The sequence below is a fragment of the Zootoca vivipara genome, chromosome 13 (assembly GCF_963506605.1).
Source record: "Zootoca vivipara chromosome 13, rZooViv1.1, whole genome shotgun sequence".
Taxonomy (NCBI): domain Eukaryota; kingdom Metazoa; phylum Chordata; class Lepidosauria; order Squamata; family Lacertidae; genus Zootoca; species Zootoca vivipara.
The window spans coordinates 18287511-18312697 of record NC_083288.1 but is presented as its reverse complement, the minus strand read 5'-3'; the positions used below and the strand labels follow the sequence as shown (position 1 = coordinate 18312697).

Here is a 25187-nt window from a genome sequence, read left to right as displayed (position 1 = left end):
CTGTCTTTGCATGCAGAGAAATATATACAGTGGTACCTCTACTTACAAATTTAATGCGTTCCGAATGCACATTCGTAATTCGAAAAAAATTGTAAGTCGGAATCCCATAGGAATGCATTGGGAGACAAAATTCGTAAGTCGAAGCAACCCTATCTAAAAATTTGTAAGTAGAAAAAATCCTATCTAAACCACATCCAAGATGGCGGACAGAGCTCCATTCGTAAGTAGAAACTTTCATAAGTAGAGTTATTCGTAGAGGTACCACTGTATATAAAGTACACACACATACAGGTAAACAGATGCTGAAACAACCATTTGTTCAACTTTGGTATAATCAGGTGCTACAGGAAGCCCTGGCACAGCCTTTACTCATCGCATTTTCATGGCCAATAAGCATTTTTGCAATGCAGCACTCAGGCAAACCAAGAAGCAGTGGCAGGTGTGAGACGCAGTCGTTGCTTGCTTGCTTACTTAGAAACTTACTCTGCTTTTCCAACATTTGCTTCTCGGTCAACACAACGACCCGCCTGTGCTGCGAACAACAACACGGCTTTGATTACCCACTCATCAAAAGTTTGGTGCTTCACTGGATGTCCAAAAGTTACAAGGGAGAAAACAACATTTCTCTCTTCACCTTCTCCTGTGCAAACTCAGATCCCCACGTCTGCCCATAGCTGCCAAGTTATCCCTTTTTTTAAGGGATTTTCCCTTATGCTGAATAGGCTTCCTCGCGAGAAAAGGGAAAACTTGGCAGCTATGCGTCTGCCCCAAACCTCGCCCCAAGCGTGCACTTTGCATGTGACTGTGGCATCCCTTGCTCTGCAACGGCAGAGGCGGAAGGCCTTGAATGCCGCCTGCCTAGGAACCAGAAGAAGTTGCTTCGCTTTGCAAGATGTAGCCTGTTTTATCAAGGGTTGGTGAGATACTGAGAACCAAACAGAAAAGGGAGGTGCACCACATAGCTCACGCCAGGAACGCTAACTCTGCTGGCCTTGCACTACGACAGCTGAAAAGTTATTTTATATCCCATCTGGGTGACCTTCCAGGACTTTTGTTTTCCAGCAGCAGCAGCAGCAGCAGCAGCAGCAGCAGCAGCAGCAACAACAACAACAACAACAACAACAGAACCCCCATTCCTGGTTTCCTTTTGCATGCTAGCTTTGATTTTGGGGAGAGACAATATCCCTAAATGAAGCAGCTGAGCCTGAACCAGACATGTGTACTCGAACGATGGAGCAGCACAGGAGGGGGCGGGAAAAGTGAGGCAGGATTTTACTTGTGCATAACCTAGACAAAAGGATGGAGGAGGGAGTATCGATCTCAGCCAGCTGTCCGGGTGTAGATGCTCCAGTAATACTGCTAATTCCCCTGCCCCCGCCCCCACTTGCTGCCCTGCACGCCATCTCTTGTAAACAAGCCACGGTCAGTTTCAATTCGAAACACCAGAGAGGCATCCTTTCGCCGTTTTCCACGGACGCCGTTTGCAAAGACACCAGCCATAATCTCCTACACAGGGAAAGCGGCCCTGTTGCATTGCCCCGAATATCCCATTTGCGTGGGAAATGGGGAGAACAAAATATACCATCCAGCCCGGACACTGAGGTCCAGCTCCGAGGACCTTCTACAGGGGTCAGCAAACTTTTTCAGCAGGGGGCCAGTCCACTGTCCCTCAGACCTTGTGGGGGGCCAGACTATATTTTGGGGAAGAAGAAAAAAGAATGAATTCCTACGCCCCATAAATAACCCAGAGATGCATTTTAAATAAAAGTGCACATTCTACTCAAGTAAAAGCACGATGATTCCCGGACCGTCCACGGACCATATTTAGAAGGTGATTGGGCTGGATCTGGCCTTTGGGCCTTCGTTTGCCTACCCATGTTCTAGCGGTTTCCTCACTTTGAGACACAAAACTACAGGAAACCAGGCAGAGGGCCTTCTCGGTAGTGGCACCCACCCTGTGGAACGGCTTCCCATCAGATGCCAAACAGATAAACAACTATCTATCTGAAGGCTGCCCTGTTCAGGGAAGTTTTGAACGGTTGATGTTTTACTGTGTTTTAAATATTTTGTTGGGAGCTGTCCAGAGTGGCTAGGCAATCCAGTCAGATAGGCAGCATATAAATAACAAAATTATGATTGTATTGTAATACGGATGAAGTTCCTCTGGCTAATGGTCAATTGTCCAGGGCTCACTCCTTCAGTATCTGGTGGCTCTGATCAGGAATCCATTTAACTATCACAGCTCGTCAAGCTGCACGTAGCCTTATTATGGGCAAAGTCTGCTTTGAATGCTAGGTTTGTCCCAGGGACAACTGAGGTCACTATCAAGGAGAGAGTGCTTCTAAGCATGAGAGGAGTGCCCCATAGATAGCACGGGCAGAGATGGATTTAGGGCAGCACGACCGGTTCCCCCGCACTGGGAGGCAAGCCAAAGCGAGCACCACAGGGCATCACAACCATGACATACTGCATGCACAGAACAGAAGGCAAGAGGAAGGGGGTGCAGATTTTGGCCTCGCACAGGGCACCATTGAAATTTGAAAGACTGGAGTCCCGCCCCCCCATCCCCCTGCCATGGACTTGGGGGTGAGGGCTTTAAGGCCAGAGGGTTGTGATTTGCAGGAAAGTCTGATCCGGGCACCTCCCGTTTCCAACAAATCAATCACTTGACCCAAATGGAGAACTTGTTGTTAAATGCCAAGGCTGAGCTTTGAAGTGTGAGGTCACAGTCAACAGACTGCCTCTGGGCATAGGCAGAGTTTGTTTTCAACACACACACACACACACACACACACACACACACACGACCCCACCTCTGCACCCTGGGAGTAAGTGAGCTGTGTGCAGAGGATCTGACTTCTTTCTTTAGTGGCCTGAGCCCCCACCCTGCAGCACCATAGCTCAGTGGCAGAGCAACTGCCTTGCACCCAGAAGGTCACAGGTTCAAGCCCTGACATCTCCAGGTACAGGAGGGAGAGAGCTTGGTCTGAAACCCTGGAGAGCCATTGCCAGTCTGAATAATAATAATAATAATAATAATAATAATAATAATAATAATAATTTTATTTATTATATATACCCCACTCTGGGTGGCTCCCAACAGAATACTAAAAAGACGATAAAACATCCAACATTTAAAAATTCCCTAAACAAGGCTGCCTTCAGGTGTCTTCTAAAAGTCAATAGTTGTTTATCTGCTTGACATCTGGTGGGAGGGCGTTCCACAGGGCAGGTGCCACTACTGAGAAGGCCCTCTGCCTGTAACTTGGCTTCTTGCAGTGAGGGAATCAGCAGAAGGCCCTCGGAGCTGGACCTCAGCATCTGGGCTGAACGATGGGGATGAAGACGCTCCTTCAGGTATACCAGGCAGAGGCCATTAAATATCAGCATTTAAACTTTGAATTGTGTTTGGAAATGTACGGGGAGCCAATGCTGGTCTTTCAGGACCGGTGTTATATGGTCTTGGGGGCTGCTCCCAGTCACCCGTCTAGCTGCCGCATTCTGGATTAGTTGTAGTTTCCGGGTCACCTTCAAAGGTAGCCCCATGTAGAGTGCATTGCAGTAGACAATTCTAAGCTATGGTGTGACTCAATATAAGGCAAGGAGGAATCAAAATGGAACCCTCATACACAAACTAGGAAGAGAGTCAAAAGGACCAGTACCACATTTCATAGTGTTTTTGTGTCCCAGCACCACCACTTTCTCTTTGTACGTCCAGCAAAACCATGGAGCATCGTTACAGATAGCATGCATAGTTTGGAAGCAGAAAACAAGGTTCTCCTTTCACAGCAATCTCCCTCTCCTCCTCCACCCCACTACCCCTTTTTATCTGCCTTCCCCGCTCTTGAGAATTCCTATTGTTGCCATTTCCCTCTGCGCTGGTTTGCACAAAATGACCTTCGTGACACTTCTCAGTGCACAGCACCTGCCCCCTCTGCTTTGGAAGGCAAAAGAGAAACGGCTTCGTCCATCTCTCAACAGCCCCCTCTGCCCCATTGCACCACGTCCCCACTCCCCACCTGATCTCCATGCGCCCCTCTGTCTGAGCACACACACACACCCCAATCTGTCTTGAGCTACAACAAATGCCACGGACATGGGAGCAGTACCGGTAAGCAAGGTGGAGAAGGCGGAGAGAGGGTCAGTTGAAAGGTAACAATTATACCAGCAACCTGAAAGGTAACAATTATACCAGCAATCTGTTCAGCCATTGGTTTCATCCCTGTGCTTCAAGTCTGCTTTTTAAATATATAAGGTGTAAAGTAGCATAGATATCTGTATGAATCCATTCTTCACCTTTTCACACACACAGTATTACGTAAAACTGCTCCAGGGAGTTGGTGATGTCACAGATGCTGGCCAATAAGTTCTTCCCCTTATACAATGTACAGTGCATTGTTTTACTGCAAGGGGGAATGACGTAGAAAAGGGGTCTTGGCACTGCACAAAATGTTTTCAAACTGTATCCCCTGCTCTTCAAATGCTGCATCTGGCGTTCACTATTCTGCTGATGAGTCTATGCTTCAGTCAAGCACGGCGGAGAAATCTCTTCTCCTAAGCATCATGGATGGGACAATGAAGCTGATTAATGGGTAATTAGTTGCAACAAGATGCCATTCGGCGGGCCAAACATACCTGCTTTATAAGGCTGGCAGCTGAAGACATTCTCCAGGTTTACATTTGTAAGAAGAGTTTTGGTTTGCTGTGTGTGGCGCTGATCAAAATTTCAGTGACCTGAACAAAATCCATATTACGGGGTCACAAGGTGTTTGCTGTGACCCGGTTCACATGATCCTATCTTGGCTTACATTAGCTTCATGTAGCACCCCCTCCTTCCTCCCTTTTCTCAATGCACCAGAAATAAACCTGTAACTCTTTAAGTAACCATAGTTTCATTTTACCTCCAAACCAGGACTCTATGGTTATAAGCCTTGGAAGAAGCCAGAATCTCAAAGGATCTTCAATCTCTCTGTGTGTTATTATCACGGCTTGTTTTGAGGCTGATAACCACAGTTTCCCAGTTCAGATGAAACAAGAAACTATGGTTAATTGAAGGCTGCACCAAGGCACACCAAGAAGAGAGGAGGGAAGGGGTGGCATGTGGAACCACAATCCTTGTTTACATCTTGGCTTATTAAGCCAAGATATAATCATCCGAACTGGGCAAATAACTGAGCAGTGCAGATTTATAAATAAAGGTCACTATCCAAAGGACTGAAAGACCAGTTCCATCATTCCGGCAGGGTTCTGGATTTGTGAAACAGCAGTGCCTTCCTCCCCAAGCTAAACTACTTTTGAAACTCAGGTGAGTCTGCATCTAGGATATGGTGGGAGTCTGTTATTTAAAAAAGAAAGACTCCCTCCGGCTTCTGCTTGAAGTAGCTGCCTGGATCTCAGTCAATGAGATTATTTCAAGGACACCACAAGTTACTAGGGAAGGGAGCTGACCAGATGATAGAGCAGGGTCCCCAAACTAAGGCCCGGGGGCTGGATGCGGCCCAATCGCTTTCTAAATCTGGCCCGCGGACGGTCTGGGAATCAGCAGGGAGACGAGAGTGCAGTGTGAGGGCTGTTCCTGCCATTGTCCCCCGGCAAGCCCCCTGGCTCAGCCTCTCAGCGCTGGCCCCAGCCCGGACAGTGATGCCTCTCATGCCCAGAGCCTGACTGCCTGGGCCTTGGAAGCCTAGACGAGGGAGGAAGGCAGCGTAGCCTCACACTTGGCTGTGCTCGCTTGCCTCTAGCCTCCCTCGCTCCCTCCGTCCTTCTGGTGAACTTGCAGCAGGGGACAGCCCCCCAGTATTCTATTCCAGTTGCCGCCACAACTTCCTGGGTTCCTGTGACCCAGAGATTATCACAGAGCAGGCAAGACACATGTCATCTGGTACGCAGGCTGAGACCCTACCTGCCCCCAAGATTGTTTCGCCAGAGTGGTGCATGCTTTGGTTATCTCCCGCTTGGACTACTGCAATGCGCTCTATGTGGGGCTACCTTGAAGGTGACCCGGAAAATACAACTAATCCAGAAGGCGGCAGCTAGACTGGTGACTGGGAGCGGCCGCCGAGACCATATGACACTGATTCTGAAAGACTTACATTGACTCCCAGTACGTTTCCGAGCACAATTCAAAGTGTTGGCGTTGACCATGAAAGCGCTAAACGGCCTCGGCCCTGTATACCTGAAGGAGCGTCCCCACCCCCATCGCTCAGCCCAGAGACTGAGGTCCAGTGCCGAGGGCCTTCTCGTGGTTCCCTCACTGTGAGAAGTGAAGCTACAGGGAACCAGGCAGAGGGCCTTCTCAGTAGTGGCACCTGCCCTGTGGAAGGCCCTCCCATCAGATGTCAAGGAAATAAGCAACTCTCTGACTTTTAGAAGAAGCTTTTAATGTTTGATGTTTTATTTTATCGTGTTTTAAATATTCTGTTGGGAGCCGCTCACAGTGGCTGGCGGTATAAATATTATTATTATTATTATTATTATTATTATTATTATTATTATTATTACTCCTGAACCGTGGTGCCTCCACATCTTGGTGACAACTGATCAAGTGGTCAAAAGCAATGTGGCAGGAGGTGGCGGGTGCCTAGGAGAAACAGCAAATGGATTAACCCCCCACAAACATCTGCTGCTTCAAGCCTTCAGATGCCCTCCCAAGGGGGGCTCTGCAACAAAAATGTCATTCTGACCTAAGTCTCCGCATAGCAACTAAAAAGAAGCATCTTTTCTCCACAGCACTAACTCAGAAATACGATTATTTAAAGAAAGAAAACTTGCCCTTTCTCTTTCTGAAAGGTCTCTCAAAGGTGCACGTGTTCAGAAAAAAAAAGCATATTCTATTTCCCCTCCCCTTCATGGTCTGTGGCGCCATCAGGGCAGGATTTGGGGGGGGGGAGACTGGAGGCTCACGAAGCAAAATGAGCAAGAGTCCCCTTCCCCCAACCAAAACAACAACAACTCCACAGCGGGGCTGGCTTAGCACATGTTGAAGTCAATGAAATAATGCACAGATGGGGTCCATTCATACATCACCACCACCACCACCACCCTGAAACAAGGGCAAGTTCTGCATAAAACTCAATGCACCCATTTATATTTATAGTAGCAAATCTGGGAACCGTGTCTAGAGTTGAGATACGATACATCTGACTGTCGTGGAGAAGAGGGCGAGTCTGGGCTGCATCCCTGCTCATTCAGCGCTCCTAACTGTTGATGGGAAAATCCAAGGTCCCTGACAGTTCTCCCTTCTCATTGTCCTTCCAGCCGGACTTAGACAGGGCAGTTCTTCCAACAGAGGACTGTCCTCTGTTAGGTAGGGCATCTTCAAAGGGGACGGGGAGGGCATTCGAGTGCAGAGTCTAAAATTACCTAACCGCAGTGCTGTTCACAATCACCAAAGGCACGCTGTTCCTTTCCGCAGGGTTGGATAGAGGGCTGCCAGCTCCCTTTCGAACCGCTGACCTTCCTGAAACCAAGGTGTTGTGTGTGTTTTTTTTAAACTCCTTTCACAACTGAGGAAGACGCAAGGCCGGCCTGGTTCTGTGTCCAGACAGAGAGCTAGCGGTGGCGAAGTGGGGAGCCTGTTGGACCAGGAAACCTGGGAGAGCAGGGTTCGAATCCCCACCTGGCTGTGAAGCTCACTGGGTGACCTTGGGCTGATCGCTGCCTTTCAGTCTAAGCTCCCTCGCAGGGGCTGTTTGAGGGTAAAATGAAGGGAGGGAGGGAAGCCACCTACGCCACGTTGAGACCCTCAGGAAGAAAGCTTGGATAGAATCATAGAACTGTAGATGTGGAAGCGGCCGCAAGGGGTCAACTAGTTCAAACCCCTGCAAGGCAGGAAACTTTCACCCAACACGGGACTCGAACCTTGGGATGAGGAGTCTCATGCTCTACCATCTGAACAGTATAATAACAAAACAAAACAAAAAACCCAAATATCGCCATGAAACAGCGCTAAATTCACTCCTCAAAAAGCTATGAGTAGGCTGTGTGTGTGTGTTGATGCTCCTACTTGTCTGACGGTGCTGAGAGCCGCTTTGCCGTTTGTTACAGGAACTGGAACCGAAATGCAAGCCAGAAAACAGGAAGTAGTTGCCCCCGCCTAGGGCTTCTGCAGACATTTTTCATCTCCAGACCTGCCCTATGACATTTTGCAGCCTGACGCAGAAACTCCGAACGGCATGCCACCCAAGGCTACTGCTGGTAGTTGTCGGTAGGATGGCAACGCTCACCTGACCTCCTAGCACTGGTGTCACTGTGACGTACTGGGAGGGAGAGGGGCAAGGCGGTGGTGAGGCCGGCACGGTGCAAATGCATTGGTGGAGCCAATCCAAAGTTACAGTATTGTGTGTTTGCACTACGCTAGCCTTGCTGCTGTCGTGTTCCTCTCCCTCCTCGTAAACTGCAGCAAGGCTGCTGCCAGGAGGTCAAGTGAATGAAGGAACCCCGTGTCATGGCTGGATGCAAAGGAATGGTGGGAGGCACCAGCTGGGGAACCCCCAAGGGAAGAAAGCTAAGAGCCCGGGGAGTACTGGTGGGACAACAACAAAAACAATATTTATACCCTGCTCATCTGGCTGGGCTTCCCCAGCTACACTGCGCAGCTTGCAGCACATATCAGAACATACCAAAACATCAAACATTAAAAAACTTCCAGATACAGGTCTGCCTTCAGATCTCTTCTGAAAGTTAGGTAGCTGTTTACTTCCTTGACATCTGAAGGGAGGGTGTTCCAAAGGGAGGGCGCCACTACCAAGAAGGAGCAGAATGGGAGGAGGAGGTGTCAGAAGTTGAAGAGGTAACAGGGTTTTGTGAGCAGGAAGGAGCTGTGGCAGAGGGCAGTTCAGAATCAGAGGCAGGAGCAGAGGCTGGAGAGGAGGGGGACAAGAGGCAGAGATCTGGCAGGCTGCTGAAGAAGCCAGGGGGTCTCCCCCTCCTCCTGTGACCAGCTCCCTGCCACCTGGTCTTCCCAGAACCCGAAGAGGTATGAAGAGGACAGAGCAAAGACAGATAAGACGAAGGAGTCTCAGATTGCTTGGGAAGGAACTGGGGGAAGAGGAGACTTAAGGAGCTGTGGGGAGACAAGAGCAACAAGTGAGTTGCTGTGCTCACTAGGTAAGGTATCTGGAGCTGTTTGAATAAAGCATTAACTTCACTGATGCTGTGTGTGACTTATTACTGGCCTGCTCCTGGCCCCCACCCCCTTGACACCCTGCTGGTCACTGTTACCTGTTGCATGTGTGCCAATATACGCCTGTGTTAATTTGCACAAAGCACAACTCACTGAGAAGTGTTCTGGTGAAAATTTGGTTGAAATGAGCAGGAGCCCATTGCCAGCCAACCCTTCCCTGATGGGTTGTGCGGATTGAGTATCTGAACAGACGGTGTCATGACACGACAGACAGGGCCCCCCAGGTCAAACTGAGCCTGCCTTGCCCATGCTTCTGCCCTTAACATCATCCCAAAGTCCCAAGTTGAAAGATCTTGAGGGAGGAGGAGGAGGAGGAGGAGGAGGAGGAGGAGGAGGAGGAGGAGGAGGAGGAGGAGGAGGAGGAGGAGGAGGAGGACTGGATAAAGGTGCAGGAAAGGGCAACCAAAGTGATCAGGGAAGGGAGGGAGCTGGGGCAATTCCCCGAGAAGGAAAATTTGTAATGGTTGGGTCTTTTTATTTTAGGGGAAAGGCAGTGATCGTGGGGAATGGGAGATATGATGCATAAAAATTATGCACAGTATTGAGCAAATGAGGAGAGGGAGGGAGGGAGGGAGACGGAAGTCCTCAGCCTCCCCCCTCCCACTTGCTCTCATAATGCTACTTGTGGTTACCCGATGAAATTGATTGACGGGACGTTCAGGACAGACAAAAGGAAGCACTTCTTTGCACAGCATGTAATTAATTTGTCGAATTCATTGCCGCACAACACAGTGCCAGCCAACATCTCGGATGGCTTTAAAACGGAAGTGGGGATGCTGAGGCCCTGAGGACGTTGTCAGACTCCAACTCCCATCAGCCCCAGCCAGCGCGGTCAAAGGTTGGGGATAATGGGAGTTGTAGTCGAACAACCTTTGGATGTCTGCGAGGTCCCGTCCCCACCCCACCCTGATCTATGCTTTCTGCCTGGATTACTTTGTTTTCTATCTTCTCTACAGCGGTCCCCCAAGACTTAGAAGTCCATCCTCGCAAGCACTGTGGACCCTCACAGCCCATCCTCCTTGGGGGCAGGGGTACCATTCCCCTGTTGCCAGGCCTTGTGGACACCTGTCGGGTTACCTGCTCTACAGGCAAACAGCACACCCTCTTCCCTCTGATTTGGCACCTGTTAAGCCGTTTGTCACAGGACATGGGTCTCTCCTCCTTCCAGACTTATATACCCTTCCCTTGACCATCCAGATCGAGGGAAAGCAGAGAGCAACTAAAGCTGGCCGGCAGCAACGGGAAAAGGGGCTATTGTCTAATAATTTGCTCTGTTTGGCTTATCCCCAGTGCACAAAGAGTCCACCTGATGCTACATTGCAAGGCTGAGCAGATGGCCCATCAGCCTGAAAATGGGGGCCACCTAGGAAGAGGATAACCCAGCATCCTCTCCTGGGGTGGGGGTGGGGGTGCGTGGGAGGATTATAGCAGCAGGGGGTTAAAGACAGCAGACAATAACACCACTCCAAGGAACCCTATGGGCCAACATAGCGTGTGAGAGAGAGCACTGCGGTAGAACATGCGGCTCAGTTCCAATTTCCCTACACAAACATGATAGGGCTGGACCAATTTTGCTCCTGGAAACTATCCTCAAAAAACAGTAGCGGATTGCTTGGTGTGGGCTGCCCTACTGAAATGAGGAGGCGACGGCAGGGAGGGTGGCACAGTGCGGTCCCGGCAGCAGGAGCTCCGGATCGGCTCCGCTGCTGCGTCGGCACTGCACCCATCTCGCCACCGCCACGTCCCTCCCGATAAGAAGAAGAAGAAGAAGAGTTTGAATTTGATATCCCGCTTTATCACTATCCGAAGGAGTCTCAAAGCGGCTAACATTCTCCTTTCCCTTCCTCCCCCACAACAAACACTTTGTGAGGTGGGTGGGGCTGAGAGACTTCAAAGAAGTGTGACTAGCCCAGGGTCACCCAGCAGCTGCATGTGGAGGAGCGGGGAAGCGAACCCGGTTCCCCAGATTATGAGTCTACCACTCTTAACCACTACACCACACTGGCTCTCAGTGATAAGCAGCCGTGATCCGCCTGCCAGGACAGGTAAGCGCCTTCTCCCCGCCCGGCTGTCCGCTATCGCTCGCAATTCTCATTTGCTACTTCTGCCAATCCTGTAAACGGCTGCATGTTTCCCAGCTGTCTTCAACACCCCATCCTATCTGATTTCATTGTTTTGGTATCTGGCAGGTTGATATTTGACAGTGATCTGTCGCTGACGTGCAGTGGTATTTAGCATCTCACCCTGCTGATAGCTGGTATATGAAGGCGGATGCTGAACTGTCTTCGGCAAAGGCTTTCTACTTTGGTTTACCTTCCAAGGAACCCTGCCCCCCGTTACCAGACTCAGAATAAGCACCCAGCACTCTCAGGAAGCTGCTGTGACCCTGGCACCCTGACACGGCCCAACCACACGCACCAAGGGGTGGTGATGTGCCGTTTTAAATATTCCACAAAATGGGCTGCCTCTTTATCCTTTGCCTCAAAGGATTCTGGGCACAACAACCAACTTGGATGGCTTTGAAAGCGGATTGGACAGATTCACGGAGGCTAGGGCTATCATTGGCTACTAGCTATGATGACGATATTTGCTCCACTATGAGACTCATGTTCTACTAGTAGACAGCCCATAAGCATCTTTTGGGGCATTGGACTAGGTCAGGGGTCCCCAGACTTACCGGGCTTTGGGTCGGTGCCCGCCGCGCCGTCTGCGCAGCGGGCCGGAGGGCAGGGGAGTGCGCGCGCAGCGGGCCGGAGGGCGGGGGAGTGCGCGCCAGTGCGCATGCGCGCGCACACTTACTGGCGCACTGGCGCGCTTCCCGGCCGGAAAAAATAGCTGAAAATCGCTTGTGCGCATGCGTATGGGCCTCCCCGACTCGGAAGTGCACCTCCCCCGACCCGAAAGTGCACCGGAAATGACCTCTTCTGGGTCGGGAGAGGCCCATACGCATGCGCACAAAGGATTTTCGGCGATTTTTTTTCCAATTTGGAAGATTGCCGCCGCGCTGCGCGCCGTAAGAGCGAGCGGCGGCAGCGGGCGGCGGGGGTCGTCGCGGGCCGGATTGGGAGGCCAATTGGGCCGCATCCGGCCCGGGGGCCGTAGTCTGGGGACCCCTGGACTAGGTAGACCTTTGGTCTGATCCAGCAACTCTCTTATGCTCATAACATGAAGGGAATCTAAGATTTCTGGTTTCATGGTAGTAATACTCCACCCATCTGACTGAGTGGCCTCCGCCACTCTGTGCAGCTTCCAACCAATTAGAAAACCACAGTAAAAATGAAAAAGAAAGAAAGAAAACCACAGTAAAACATCAAGCATTAAAAACTTCCCTAAACAGGGTTGCCCTCAGATGTCTTCTAAAAGTCAGGTAGTTGTTTATTTCCTTGACATCTGGGTGGGTGCCACTACCAAGAAGGCCCTCTGCCTGGTTCCCTGTAACTTGGCTTCTCGCAGTGAGGGAGCCTCCAGAAGGCTCTCGGAGCTGGACCTCAATGAACGATGGGAGTGGAGACACTCCTTCAGGTATACAGGGCCGAGGCCATTTAGGGCTTTAAATATCAGCATTTAAACTTTGAATTGTGTTTGGTACTGGGAGCCAATGTAGATCCTTTAGGACCAGTGTTATACAGTCCCAGCAGCCACTCCCAGACACCAGTCTAGCTACCGCATTTCCAAGTCACCTTGCAGTTTCCAAGTCACCTTCAAAGGTAACCCCAAGTAGAGCTCATTGAAGTATTCCAAGCAGGGACTGGGAAATCTGGATTTATTTCCCAGATCTACCTTGGAACCATTATAGGGCCTTGGAATTACTGCAGTTTTTCAACCACAGCCCCCCCCCCCCGCCTGCAAAACATGGCATTTTGTATAGGAATATAACATGCCGAAAACTCTTTGAAATTGGAAAGTCTATGCTTCCCCGCACATCAGTCGCTGAGCAAGTGTGCAATTATGACATGTTCACAAATGTTCTAACTGATCACGGGGAAGCTGACAGCAATGGAATATTACCCACCAGTGTAGGCTCCTGTCAGGAAAATGAAAAGATAGGCCCGGCTAGCGAGGGAATTTTACACAGCATCTGGGATTTTGTTGGGGCTGCGAGTTGCTGGAAGAAGAAAGGGTGCTGTCAAAGGAAGAGGGGCTGGAAAAGGCGCAGAATTTGGCACCACTGCTGAAACCAGAATTTCAAATCAAACTGCCCAAGCCCTGAAGAGAGCCAAATTGTGATGTAGTGATCACACCAGGGCAGGGAGGCTTGGATCAAATCCAATAGCTCAGCTATGAACCTCTCTGGGGTGACCTTGCCCATTCTCTCTCTCTTTCTCCTCGCCTACCTCACAGGGTTGTTGTGAGGAGAAAGGGGAACGTGACTGTAGAAGCCGCTCATTAACGAGTAAGAATAATGGATTAATTTTTGACCAGGTCTTCATTTGAGCCAAGACTCCGCTCCAGAATCTGAATTCAGCAACAAGAGCTCAACTAGTTGCAAAAATGACTTCTGAAGCAAGCCGGAGCACCAGTCAGAAGCTTCATGGTAAAGTCTGATGATAAGTTAGCATGAGGGGCTGTGAGGTTTAATTGCACCCTTTCCACCGAAGCTTTCATCAGGGACTAAAACCCACCACCCCGCCCTGACTGATCCCTGGGGTTGACTAAAGGACAGACCATTTGAGCAGATCTCATATGCACACAAGCAAGCTAGCTTCCTCTTTCCACTTTCTGCAGAAGTTGCAAAAGTTATTTAAAGACGGCTTTCCCTTTCAGTTTGGACCTTAAAAGAAGCAGGCGGTTTCCCTTTCAGGGTGAAACTTTAGATGCGTTTCCCACTAGCAAACAATCGCCGCAGTCGGTGCCAGCTCATCTCGTATACTTGTCTCAACTTTGGAACCGGCTTTGGCTCTTGTGTGCTAGATGAGAAAACACTGCGTTCCCACATGTGAGGAAAAATAAAATATTAAAGATGAGGCTCTTAATCTCAGGGTCGTGGCTTCGAGCCTAACATCAGGCAAAAGATTCCTGCGTTGCAGGGGGTTGGACTAGATGAGCCATGGGGTGCCTTCAAACCCTACAATTCTATGATTGAAACATTACATGGTATTCATTATATGCTTCGGAAAGCTGTTTCACCATCCGCTTGGATGCCTCTTATGATATCACAACCAAATTTTGCACGAAGGTTCCAGGGACCAAGGAGCAGGGTTGTTGGTTTTTTGTCAATGTTTTGATACAAACGGGCGCCATTTTGAATCAAGATGGCAGACTGAACCTTCCAAAGCTGGTTTTAAACACCGATTTCAAAACTGCGCTGTTTTTGTTGCTTCGTATTTCCGAGCAAAGCTGGGTATGCGGCTGCTAGTACAAAACAAAGCAGGAACATTCCCACCTAACCACAAGGTTTTAATATCCTATCTGATTTTATCATTGGTTTTGTTTTTTACTCGGCTATAAATGACTTTGGGATATTTTTTAGCAGGACGCAATATATGATTGTTGTTATTATGATTGTTGTTATTATTTAAATTTGCCCTTCATCCATAGCTCTCAGCGTGGTTCACAACATAAAATCACAATATGAAACACACAACATACATAATAAAAACAAAAACAGACCGATAACCCCCCCCATCCCACAACACATTTAAAAGGGAGTTGGGTGGCAATCAGCCCAAGGCCTGGTTGAAGAGGAACGTTTTCGCCTGGTGCCTAATTGTGTATAATGACGGCACCAGGCAAGCCTCCCTGGGGAGAGCATGCCACAAATGGGGAGCCACCACAGAAAAGGCCCAGTTCTTGTGTTTCCACCTCTGGGCAGAGGAGGCAGGTGAAGAAGAAGGGCCTCAGGTGATGATTGCAGGGTCTGGGTCGGGTCGATTCATATGGAGAAAGGCGGTCCTTGAGGTATGGTGGTCCTGAGCCATTTAAAGCTTGATAGGTCAAAACCAGCACTTTGAATTTGACCCCAAAAAAACTAATTGGCAGCCAGTGGATAGGGGCAGGATCAGTGTAATAGGCTCAAACCGCCTTCCCCCAGTGAGCGATGTAATAAGGTAAAGGTAAAGGGACCCCTGATCATTAGGTCCAGCCATGACCGACTCTGGGGTTGCGCGCTCATCTCGCATTATTGGCTGAGGGAGCCGGCGTACAGCTTCCGGGTCATGTGGCCAGCATGACAAAGCTGCTTCTGGCGAACCAGAGCAGCGCACAGAAACACCGTTTACCTTCCCGCTGTAGCGGTTCCTATTTATCTACTTGCATTTTGATGTGCTTTCGAACTGCTAGGTTGGCAGGAGCTGGGACCAAGCAACGGGAGCTCACCCCGTCACAGGGATTCGAACCGCCGACCTTCTGATCAGCAAGCCCTAGGCTCAGTGGTTTAACCACAGCGCCACCTGGGTCCCGCGATGTAATAAACCTGCATCTAAATCATTGGCAATGAAGCTCTCCAAGCCAATATACAGGCAGCTGTTGGGAGGGCACAGACCGGAGCAGGAATAGGATGAGCTGCCATTCCTACAGACTACACTTCGTCTGCAGAACTAGCAGACCAGCTTGAATAGAAGAAGACAGGAACAGGTTGCTCACCACCATAGAGGCTGGAACCAGCTGCATTTCGTTTCAAGGTAGGATTCACCAGTAGCCTAATCTCTCCATCCACTAAGACAGGCGTAGGGAACCTCAGCCCCAAGGGCCAAAGGCACCCCTCCAATCTTTGTCTGACTCTCAAATCTCTCTCTAGGACACACCCCTCCTCGCTGGTCCTGCTTCATAGTGCAAGCGTTTTTGCCTGGCTGGGATGTGTCCTGAGTTCCAATTGTGACTTTTGCTGATCTGTTCGGAGTTTAAAGAGCAGCATGCGAGTGTGTGCAGAAACTAGCCTACTGCACGAAGGTGAAATTGGCATTTGTTGCCCCACCAATTTGATGATGATGATAACGATGATGATGATGATGATTTCTTACTTATGCTCCACCCATCTGGCCTGGCTTCCCCAGCCACTCAGGGCAGCTTCCAACAGAATATTAAAAACACAATAAAACATCAAACATTAAAAACTTCCCTAAACAGGGTTGCCTTCAGATGTCTTCTAAAAGTCAGATAGTTGTTTATTTCCTTGACATTTGGTGGGAGGGCATTCCAGAGGGCAGGCACCACCACCAAGAAGGCCCTCTGCCTGGTTCCCTGTAACTTCGCTTCTCGCAGGGAGGGAACTTGCCAGAAGGCCCCCGTAGTTGGCCCTCAGAGTCTGGGCTGAATGATGGGGGTGGAGACGCTCCTTCGGGTATACTGGATCAAGGCCATTTAGGGCTTTAAAGATCAGCACCAACACTTTGAATTGTGCTCGGAAACGTACTGGGAGCCAATGTCTTTCAGGACTGGTGTTATGTGGTCCTGGCAGCCGCTCCTAGTCACCAGCCTAGCTGCCAGATTCTGGATTAGTTGCAGTTTCCGGGTCACCTTCAAAGGTAGCCCCATGTAGAGCACATTGCAGTAGTCCAAGCGGGAGATAACCAGAGCATGCACCACTCTAGCAAGACAGTCTGCGGGCAGGTAGGGTCTCAGCCTGCATACCAGATGGAGCTGATAGACAGCTGCCCCGGACACAGAATTGACCTGCTCCTCTGTTCTCACCCGCCACTGGCCCACAGCCCCTTGAAAGCCGGAAATGTGGCCCTTGATCTAATAACAGTTCCTCCCCCCCCCCCCGCACTAACCGATCAGCAGAGACGCAAAGCAGACGAGGGGCGAATCCAGGCCAAGCCCACCAAGCAAGAGAAACAGGAAAAAGACCAAAGAAGACCCACCCTTCAGGGTCACTGGCAACGGGGGAGGTTTCCTTCCCAGCCACACATGCGGCAAATGTCGTGCCTTCTGTTCGGCACAAGGTTCGCCCACGGAGTCTCCCTAAAAGGAATTTCATGAGCACAAAAGATCTGCCAGGCATTCTGCCGCTTTCTGTGAAAGTCCTCGGTGCCTAAGACGCCTCACTGCCTGCGGGGGGGGGGACAACAGGTGTTGCCCCCAACTCCCGAGAAGGACAAAATGCACCGTCCCCCAAAGGCTGGCCAGGTTTATATTTTGCTACCTGAGACAGAACATCCTGAAAGCACCTCTCTGACGGAGCAAAAAAAATACCACAGAAGTAACCATGCCTGAGGCATCTGATTCAGTCTGCCCAATGACAGAGCCGCCCTTGCCAATGTCCTAGACTAGGTCAAGGTTACCTGCTTTATCTCCCTGAGGAACTTTGAGTCTTCTTGTTGTGTTGGCAATTGGCAGGTTCATTTGTTCCCTGTGGGGGGGTCTAACACTCAGCTCCCTTCCATGCGTAAAACACTAATAATAATAATAATAATAATAATAATAATAATAATAATAATAATAATTTATTATTTATACCCCGCCCATCTGGCCAGGTTCCCCCAGCCACTCTGGGCGGCTTCCAACAAAACATTAAAATACAGAAATCCATCAAACATTAAAAGCTTCCCTAAACAGGGCTGCCTTGAGATGCCTTCTAAAGGTCTGGTAATTGTTGTTCTCTTTGACCTCTGGTGGGAGGGCATTCCACAGGGTGGGTGCCACTACCGAGAAGGCCCTCTGCCTGGTTCCCTGTAACTTGTCTTCTCGTAGCGAGGGAACCTCCAGAAGACCCTCGGCGCTGGACCTCAGTGTCCGGGCAGAACGATGGGGGTGGAGACGCTCCTTCAGGTATACATAAAGCAAGACGGCTCTGTTCACAGGTAAATTGTGGTGGCCCCTAGTTTGGAGTTGGTGATCAGGGATCTTAGGACCCCAGGGTCTTAAAATCTGACCCTCAAGCCTATAAGCTAGCACTCCCAGGGACCTGGACTCTCTTATGCCAGCCTGACTGGAGCAATGCTTCCTCTTCTGCGAGGGAGAGGTCCCATAGGCCATGACTTGGTGCCAGGATGTTGGCTGAGACCGAATGATACCAGAAGGCCAAAGAACATAAGAACAGCCTGTTGGATCAGGCCGATGGCCCATCCACGCCAGCATCCTGTTCTGACAGTAGCCACCCAGATGCCTGTGGGGAAGCCCGCATGTGAGGCCTGAGTAGAAGATCACTCTCCCCTCCTGTAAAGGTAAAGGGACCCCTGACCATTGGGTCCAGTCGCAAATGACTCTGGGGTTGCGCGCTCATCTTGCTTTACTGGCCAAGGGAGCCAGGGTACAGCTTCCAAGTCATGTGGCCAGCATGACTAAGCCGCTTCTGGCGAACCAGAGCAGTGCACGGAAACGCTGTTTACCTTCCCGCCGGAGCGGTACCTATTTATCTACTTGCACTTTGACGTGCTTTCGAACTGCTAGGTGGGCAGGAGCTGGGACCAAACAACGGGAGCTCACCCCGTCGCGGGGATTCGAACCACCAACCTTCTGATCGGCAAGCCCTAGGCTCAGTGGTTTAGACCACAGCGCCACCTTCTCCCCTCCTGCAGTTTCCAGCAATCGGTATTCAGAGGTATTACTGCCTCCAAGCATGGAGAGCAGAGCAGAGCCATCATGGCGAGTAGTCACTGGCAGCCCTCTCTCCTCCATGAATTCGTCCAATCTTTTAAATTCACCCAAATTGGTGGCCTTCCCTGCCTCCTGAGGGAGAGAGTTCCACAGAGTAACTATGCACTGTGAGAAGGTAAGAGCTTTGCTGCATCCCATCAAAGGTCTATCTAGCCCAACACCCTGACCCCATGGCAACCAACTAGATTCCTATGGAAAGAGCACAGTTGCAACATCGCTCTCCCATTCCTGTTAACTTATTGGCACAGGGCACCTTCTTTGCAGCATTAGAAACTCACGATATATATGAGCCAGGCGTCCCATGGCATCTTAAACCTACGTAGATTACGGTCGCCACAATGGAATGTCTGGGGCTGGACTAGATGGCCCTTGGGTTCCCTTCCAATGCTACAATTCCACGATGCTATGATCTCGACGACATTGATGGACTGTAGCTTACTCCGGCAACAGTTCACTTGTCCCAGAACGCAAGAAGGAGAATCATACACAGGGGAAATGGAAGTGGTATTAACTGTGGACCCAAGGCAGAGGTTTTATAAACTGTGGTTGCCAGCCTGGCACCCAGAAAACTCCACATATTCACAACCAGACCCACACCTGGCATTTGGTAAATTTCGAACATTGCTTCTTTGCCCCTGCCATCTGCTCGTGGGACATTCACCCATGTTCCCACGTTCTAACCTCTCTCCATACGTATTCCATTTTTGTCCCAACTACCCAAAAAACTCAAAACAACCTGTGTTTCTTCCCCTTTATCTTCATGACAACCTAGCAAGGTGGGTTAGGCTGAGAGATGGGGGACAGACCCAGGAAGCTTTGTGGCCAAGCAGGGATTTCAATCGGGGTCTTGCTGGCCCGGCTGCAACCCGCTAACCACTACAACACACTGACCAGAGTGGAGATATCATGGGCAACATGAGTTAATGATCTATGTTGAATCCTATCTCAGAACCTGAAAACGTTGGCCTGATTGACCATCTCCTTCTATCCAGGTCTGTGACCCCATGGGCACCCGCCAGAGGGCTGCCATGTCCCCCTGCCCCAGGTTCCCAGCGCTGGCATGAACATGAATCTGATTCGGATGACACACCTGTCAACCCACTGGAGGCGAGACCCTTCGGCAACAGCCCCTTCTACACTGACCAGGCCTGAAGATGTGGCTCTTGCATATGAGGGTGACCCCCATGCAGAATCTCCTGTGACTGAAGAATAGGCCTCTCTGGGGTCAGGGCAGGGGGGGCAGAGCTACTGGGAAGTCACACCCTGCTAGCCTTTCAAAGGCTTCAGGTGACCCTAAGCCTTCTGCTGAGACAACATCTCCCTAAGCTCAGCACGCAGGGCCCAGTGGGAGCTGTCCGTGGTCCTGATTTGCCTCGCCTTACCACACCCCTGGACAAGGCTCTGGTTATCGATTGCCCCTCTCCCTGTGGGCCCCAGTCCCCAGCAGAACAGGAGAGGTGCCATTCATTTCCCTCATCTGGGGAAGATTAGAGAGACTTCCTGCCTTTAGATTCCCCCCTGGCAAAGCTGGCCTTTTGCAGGGGACAAAACCTAGCTAACTGTTTGGGAATTATGGTCAGTACACCTTGCTTTGATCCTTGCAAGGTGTTGAAGAGTGGAAAGGTAGCCAATCAATAGCAACTCCGAGAGGGAATAAGGGGCATTGGGGCGGCAGGAAGGCTGGAAAGGAACAGATGGCGATGAGCCATCTCCCTGAATTTGTGTCAGTGACATCTCTCTCCCCTCCCCACCCCTCGCTCTCCCTCTTCCAGAAACATGCAGCCCCCAGCCGAGGTGGGATGGAGTGTGAGAAACGGAGATTTCACATCCAATGTGTTATCCCCTTTACTACCAGCAGCCAGACATAAACGGGTTCATTAATAATCCCTCCCTCGCCATGAGCGTTGCATAAAAGCAGTGGTTTTGCAAAGCGGGGGGGATGGATGGATAATGGTTTCTCCCTCTTCCACCCCCAGCCTACTTTGCAATATCAAGTCAGCTCAGCAACATCTCCCTGTCTGCCGAAATCTCGGGCTAGGGAATGGTCTCCTTCAACCCCACCCATCCCCTGATTTTCCACCCTACACAAATTCTCTCTCTCCCCCTAGGATTCTACAATGGAAAGGGGAAAAAGGGGGGGGGAATTGAGTGAGAATAGGGGCGGGGGCACTCCAAAACAATGTCACTATCTGCCATGATATTGTCTGGCCTAATGCTCCTAAAACCACCTTTGAACAGATAGTCTCGAGTCCTGTAGATTTGCCTCAGAGAGAGGCCAACCCTGTTAAAAGCGGCACCGAGACCCCTTTTTTTTCTGCCACTAGCCCTTAGGATGAGAGTTTTGCTCTGCTACTCTTGAACAGAACCTTCCCTCCAGTGTTTCCAAAGCTCCCAAAGTTCAAAATAAAAATACATATATTCAAAAGGGGAATACACAACCCCTTTCCCGTCGGTCTGTAGCCCTCAGGTCAATGTCTGCTATAGGCTTTTCAATATTGAGGCCTTCTCATTGGAAATCTTACTGAGGAGAGGGTTGGTGTGGGGAGAAAGCCCATCTTTAGGCCTGGTCCTCCCCAACAGGCCAGTGGGTTGTGGGAGTCTGTGCCACGACTGGGCCAATCCAGATGGCAGGTTTTTGCAGCTCCACACAAACAAGTGCATGTCTATTTACACGCCTTTCCTTTCATGTAGAAATCTTGCTGATCAGGAAGAAGGTGGAGTTTCATATCTTCTCCTTGGCATGGCATGTACAGTGGAACCTCGGTTTATGAACACCTCGGTTTATGAATTTTCGGTTTATGAACGCCGCGGACCCATCTGGAACGGATTAATTCATTTTCCATTACTTTCAATGGGAAAGTTTGCTTCAGTTTATGAACGCTTCAGTTTATGAACAGACTTCCGGAACCAATTACACCCATGCTTCAGTTTATGAACGCTTCAGTTTAAGTACTCCGTGGACCCGTCTGGAATGGATTAATCCACTTTCCATTACTTTCAATGGGAAAGTTTGCTTCAGTTTATGAACGCTTACTCCGCGGACCGTCTGGAACGGATTAATTCACTTTCCATTACTTTCAATGGGAAAGTTCGCTTCAGTTTATGAACAGACTTCCGGAACCAATTGTGTTCATAAACCGAGGTACCACTGTACAGGGAACATATTAATTTTTGGATGGAGGAGCCACCCCATCAAGCAAGCTTGGCTTGCAGCCTTTGTGGAGGTACAATCGAGATACGGGGACTCAGAAAGCCGCCTTACACTAGGTGAGACCTCTGGCCATCTTCCTCAGTATTGTCTACACTGACTGGCAGCAGCTCCCTGGAATTTCAGGCAGGGGTCTCTCCTACCTGTCAATGTCAAGGGCTACACCTGAGACCTCTTGCATGCAAAGTAGATACACTACCCCTGAGCTGTGGCCCTTCCCCACCTCATAAGCTACATGTGAGAACTAGGCCAAACCCGGAGAGGCCAAACTGAGGGGTAGCTCAGTTGGCAGAGCACGAGACTCTTAATCTCAGGGTCATGGGTTCTAGCCCCACATTGGGCAAAACATTCCTGCACTGCAGGCCATTGAACGAGATCATTCCCGTGGTCCCTTCCAACTCTAAAATGGTTCGAAGATTCTAGCTCGGAAATCTTCCCTCTGACAGGGACCCCCAGCAGCCGATGGACTTCCCAGACCCAAGAACAGCTGAGCCTTGCCAAGCCCAGTCGTCCGTCCTGCCTGCTCAGAACATCTCATGCCTTGGCCTACCTGGATGGGAGCAGTGCTGAAATGGATCTTGCGGTTGGGGGCAGCCTCCTCCTCTTCCGACAGCCCGGCGATCTCCATGCAGCTGGATTCTGGCGCGTACAGTCCATCGGCGTCTTCATCTTCGTCCAGCCCGCTCCCTCCCGAATCCTCCCCCAGCCCGCTGTAGGCACTGATGTCCACCAGGTCGGCCTCGGAGAAGTCCTCTCTCTTCGACTCGTCACACAAGTCGTTCTCCTCCGGCCCTTCCGCCTTGGCCCCTTCCTCGCCGTAAGCGTCCGCCAGAGGGTCTGGCGTCTCCAGGTGCCTCTCGCCACCCGGCCGGCCGTTCTCCAAGGCAGCGTGCACCGTGACCTCGGCCTGGATCACCTCTGCCCGGTTCGCCTCGGCAAGCCCCTTGGAAGCGGCCTTGCTGCGCTCTTCGGCAATTGCCGCCGCCACTGCCACCTCGGCCGCCTCAAACTCCTGCTCCGAGTCCCCGCTCTCCTCCACTTCCACGGGCTTGATCTTGCGCACCTCCTGGACCTTCTGGGGACGCAGAGCTCCCGTGTTGCCGTCCCCCGGCTTCGCCACAGCCCCTCCGCCAGCAAGAAGTTTGGCCTGGCTCTTGTCGGCCTCGGGCAGCCTGCCTCTCGCCTGGGGAGCAGTAGGCCCATCACTACTACTACTACTACTTCTCCCTTCCGCTTTGGCCCCTTCTGGGGCCTGAAGGAAAACCCTGGGCCTCTTGGGGACGATCTTGGAGTTGAGGGGTCCGACTTTCCCAGGGGCCTTGTGGAGGTTGTTCCTCAAGTCGGCCTTCTCAAAGACGGCACTGAGCTGGCTGACGGTGGGCGACACAGCCTCGGTGTCCAGCTTGTCCAAGGACTCCGTGCTGCCGTTGAACTTCACCACCACGTCCAGCTTCCTGTCCTGGAATCCGCCCCTCTCCTTCCTCAGCAGAAGCTTGTTGCTGGTCTCCTTCTCCTGCAGGCTCCTCTCAAAGATCTTCCGCGTCTCCTGCAGCTTGGAGAGCGGCTTGTCTGTCTTGGAGTCGAAGCGGCTCACCCTCTCAGACACGCTGGTGCCCAGCTTCAGAAGGGCGCTGTGGTCCACGTTTTCATTCAGGCTGCTGGCCCGGGGCAAGGACAGCCGCACGGGCTTCTCCTTCAGCTTGGCCAGGTCCATGGTGCCCTCCCCGGCAGGGCCCGCTGTCCCCATCTGCAGGAACATGTTCTTGATCCGGTGGACGTTGGAGCCATACTTCTTGTTCCGGGCTTTCTTGGCCTCCTCGCTCTCGGCGTTGCCAAGGGCATCCTTGGTGGCTTTCAAGGCCTGGATGCCGGCTTCGTAGGCGTTCCGGTGAGGCGAGGCACTCCGTAGGCTCCCTCCGCCGCCGTTGTTGCCACCACCACCGCTGCCGCTGCTGCTGCTGCTGCCACCAGGACTATTCTGGGGCTCAGTCTTCATCATGGTTCAGCGAATCTTCGGGTGTCGTGGACACCACATAGCCCCACGTTTGGTCCTCTTTCCACGCGCCCACCCTTCCTCCGATCCCCCTCCGAGCTGCCTCTTCCCAGACGAGCTGCGGCAGCGGATTCACATCGCGAGAAACAAGGGATGGAGGGGAAGAGGAGGGGGGGAGGCAAATGCACGCTTCTCCTTCTTCCTCCTACAACACGGCGTTCATTGTGTCAGGGAAATGTGGTCAGCGGGGGCGGAGGAGAGAACGTTCCCCAAAAAAGAGAGGCTTCTTTTCCTTACCGATGGTTACAGGGAAGCGCGTCCCTTCAGGCTCGGATCAGCTCAGGCCCACGGTCGCCGGCTGCTCGGATGCGTTACGCCTCCCCTTCATCCCTTTGCCTCCGTCTTCTTCCTCCTCCTCCTCTTGTTTCTGATCTTCCTCCCCTGGTCGCTCGCTCAGTCTTTGCAGCCCGATGGTGGTGGAGACCCGGCGCTTCTGCGAACGGCGCAGCCTGTCGCTCCTAAAAAATAAAATAAAAATATAATCATGATAAGGTTGGGGGAAGAGAGGAGGGGAGAGAGAGAAGGGGGGGGCAAACCCGAGAGAAAATTCCCGCTGGGTCTTAAAGAGATCAGATTCACACCCCTCTCTCGCGCGCCTTGTCCACCCCCCTTTTTTTCTGCTGTGGCAGGAAAGGAAGCTAAACGGCAGCCAGCGACGCGCTCTTCTTCCTCCTCCCCCTGCGCGTCCGCGCCGCCCTCCGCCCCCCTCGCCATTGAAAGAGAGAGAAACCCACGGAACTCATCCACCCCGTTGCAACAGGGAGGGAGGCAGGCACGGCCATCCTATCCCTCCCCCCCCCCCACCCGCGACCGACGGGTTATTAAAAAAAATAACAGCAAGCGATCGATGCAATCCAACCCCTTCTTCCGCGCGTTTTTGCGCTAAAATGCAAACGCAACGCGCGCCCCGCACTTGCTCCGGAATAAGATCAAGCGCGGCCAGGGAGATTTGCCACCCTGATCCCTAGCGCGCAGTTGGGGACGGACAGATTGTTTTGGGGTGGACAGATCCATCGGAGAGGAGAAAGCGCCCCGGGATCTTTGGCGGCGTTGCAAAAGCCGCAGAAACGGAAAGGGGACCTTTACGAGGCCGAACTGGAAATGTCACAAAATTGGGAGGAAGCTATTGTTTGGGGAAATTTTAGCTGGCCCTAATATAACGGTAGTGTTTGACCATGGGATATTTTGGGGGGGGGTTAATTCTA

General features: G+C 51.3%; 1 protein-coding gene across 2 annotated transcripts in view; it reads right to left on the bottom strand.

The window, feature by feature from the left end:
- The window catches only part of PPP1R9B (protein phosphatase 1 regulatory subunit 9B), a 77343-nt gene extending 52739 nt beyond the window's left edge, over positions 1–24604 (bottom strand). The window contains exons 1-2 of one of the 2 annotated variants that reach the window (XM_035134345.2): positions 24564–24604; positions 22480–24440 (exon numbers count right to left, since the gene is read on the bottom strand). In XM_035134345.2, the coding sequence (XP_034990236.2) occupies positions 22480–23928 (1449 nt within the window). In that variant the 5' untranslated portion in view covers positions 23929–24440; positions 24564–24604. The other variant, XM_035134348.2, reaches the window with a different exon arrangement.
- Between the last annotated feature and the right edge of the window lie 583 nt (positions 24605–25187).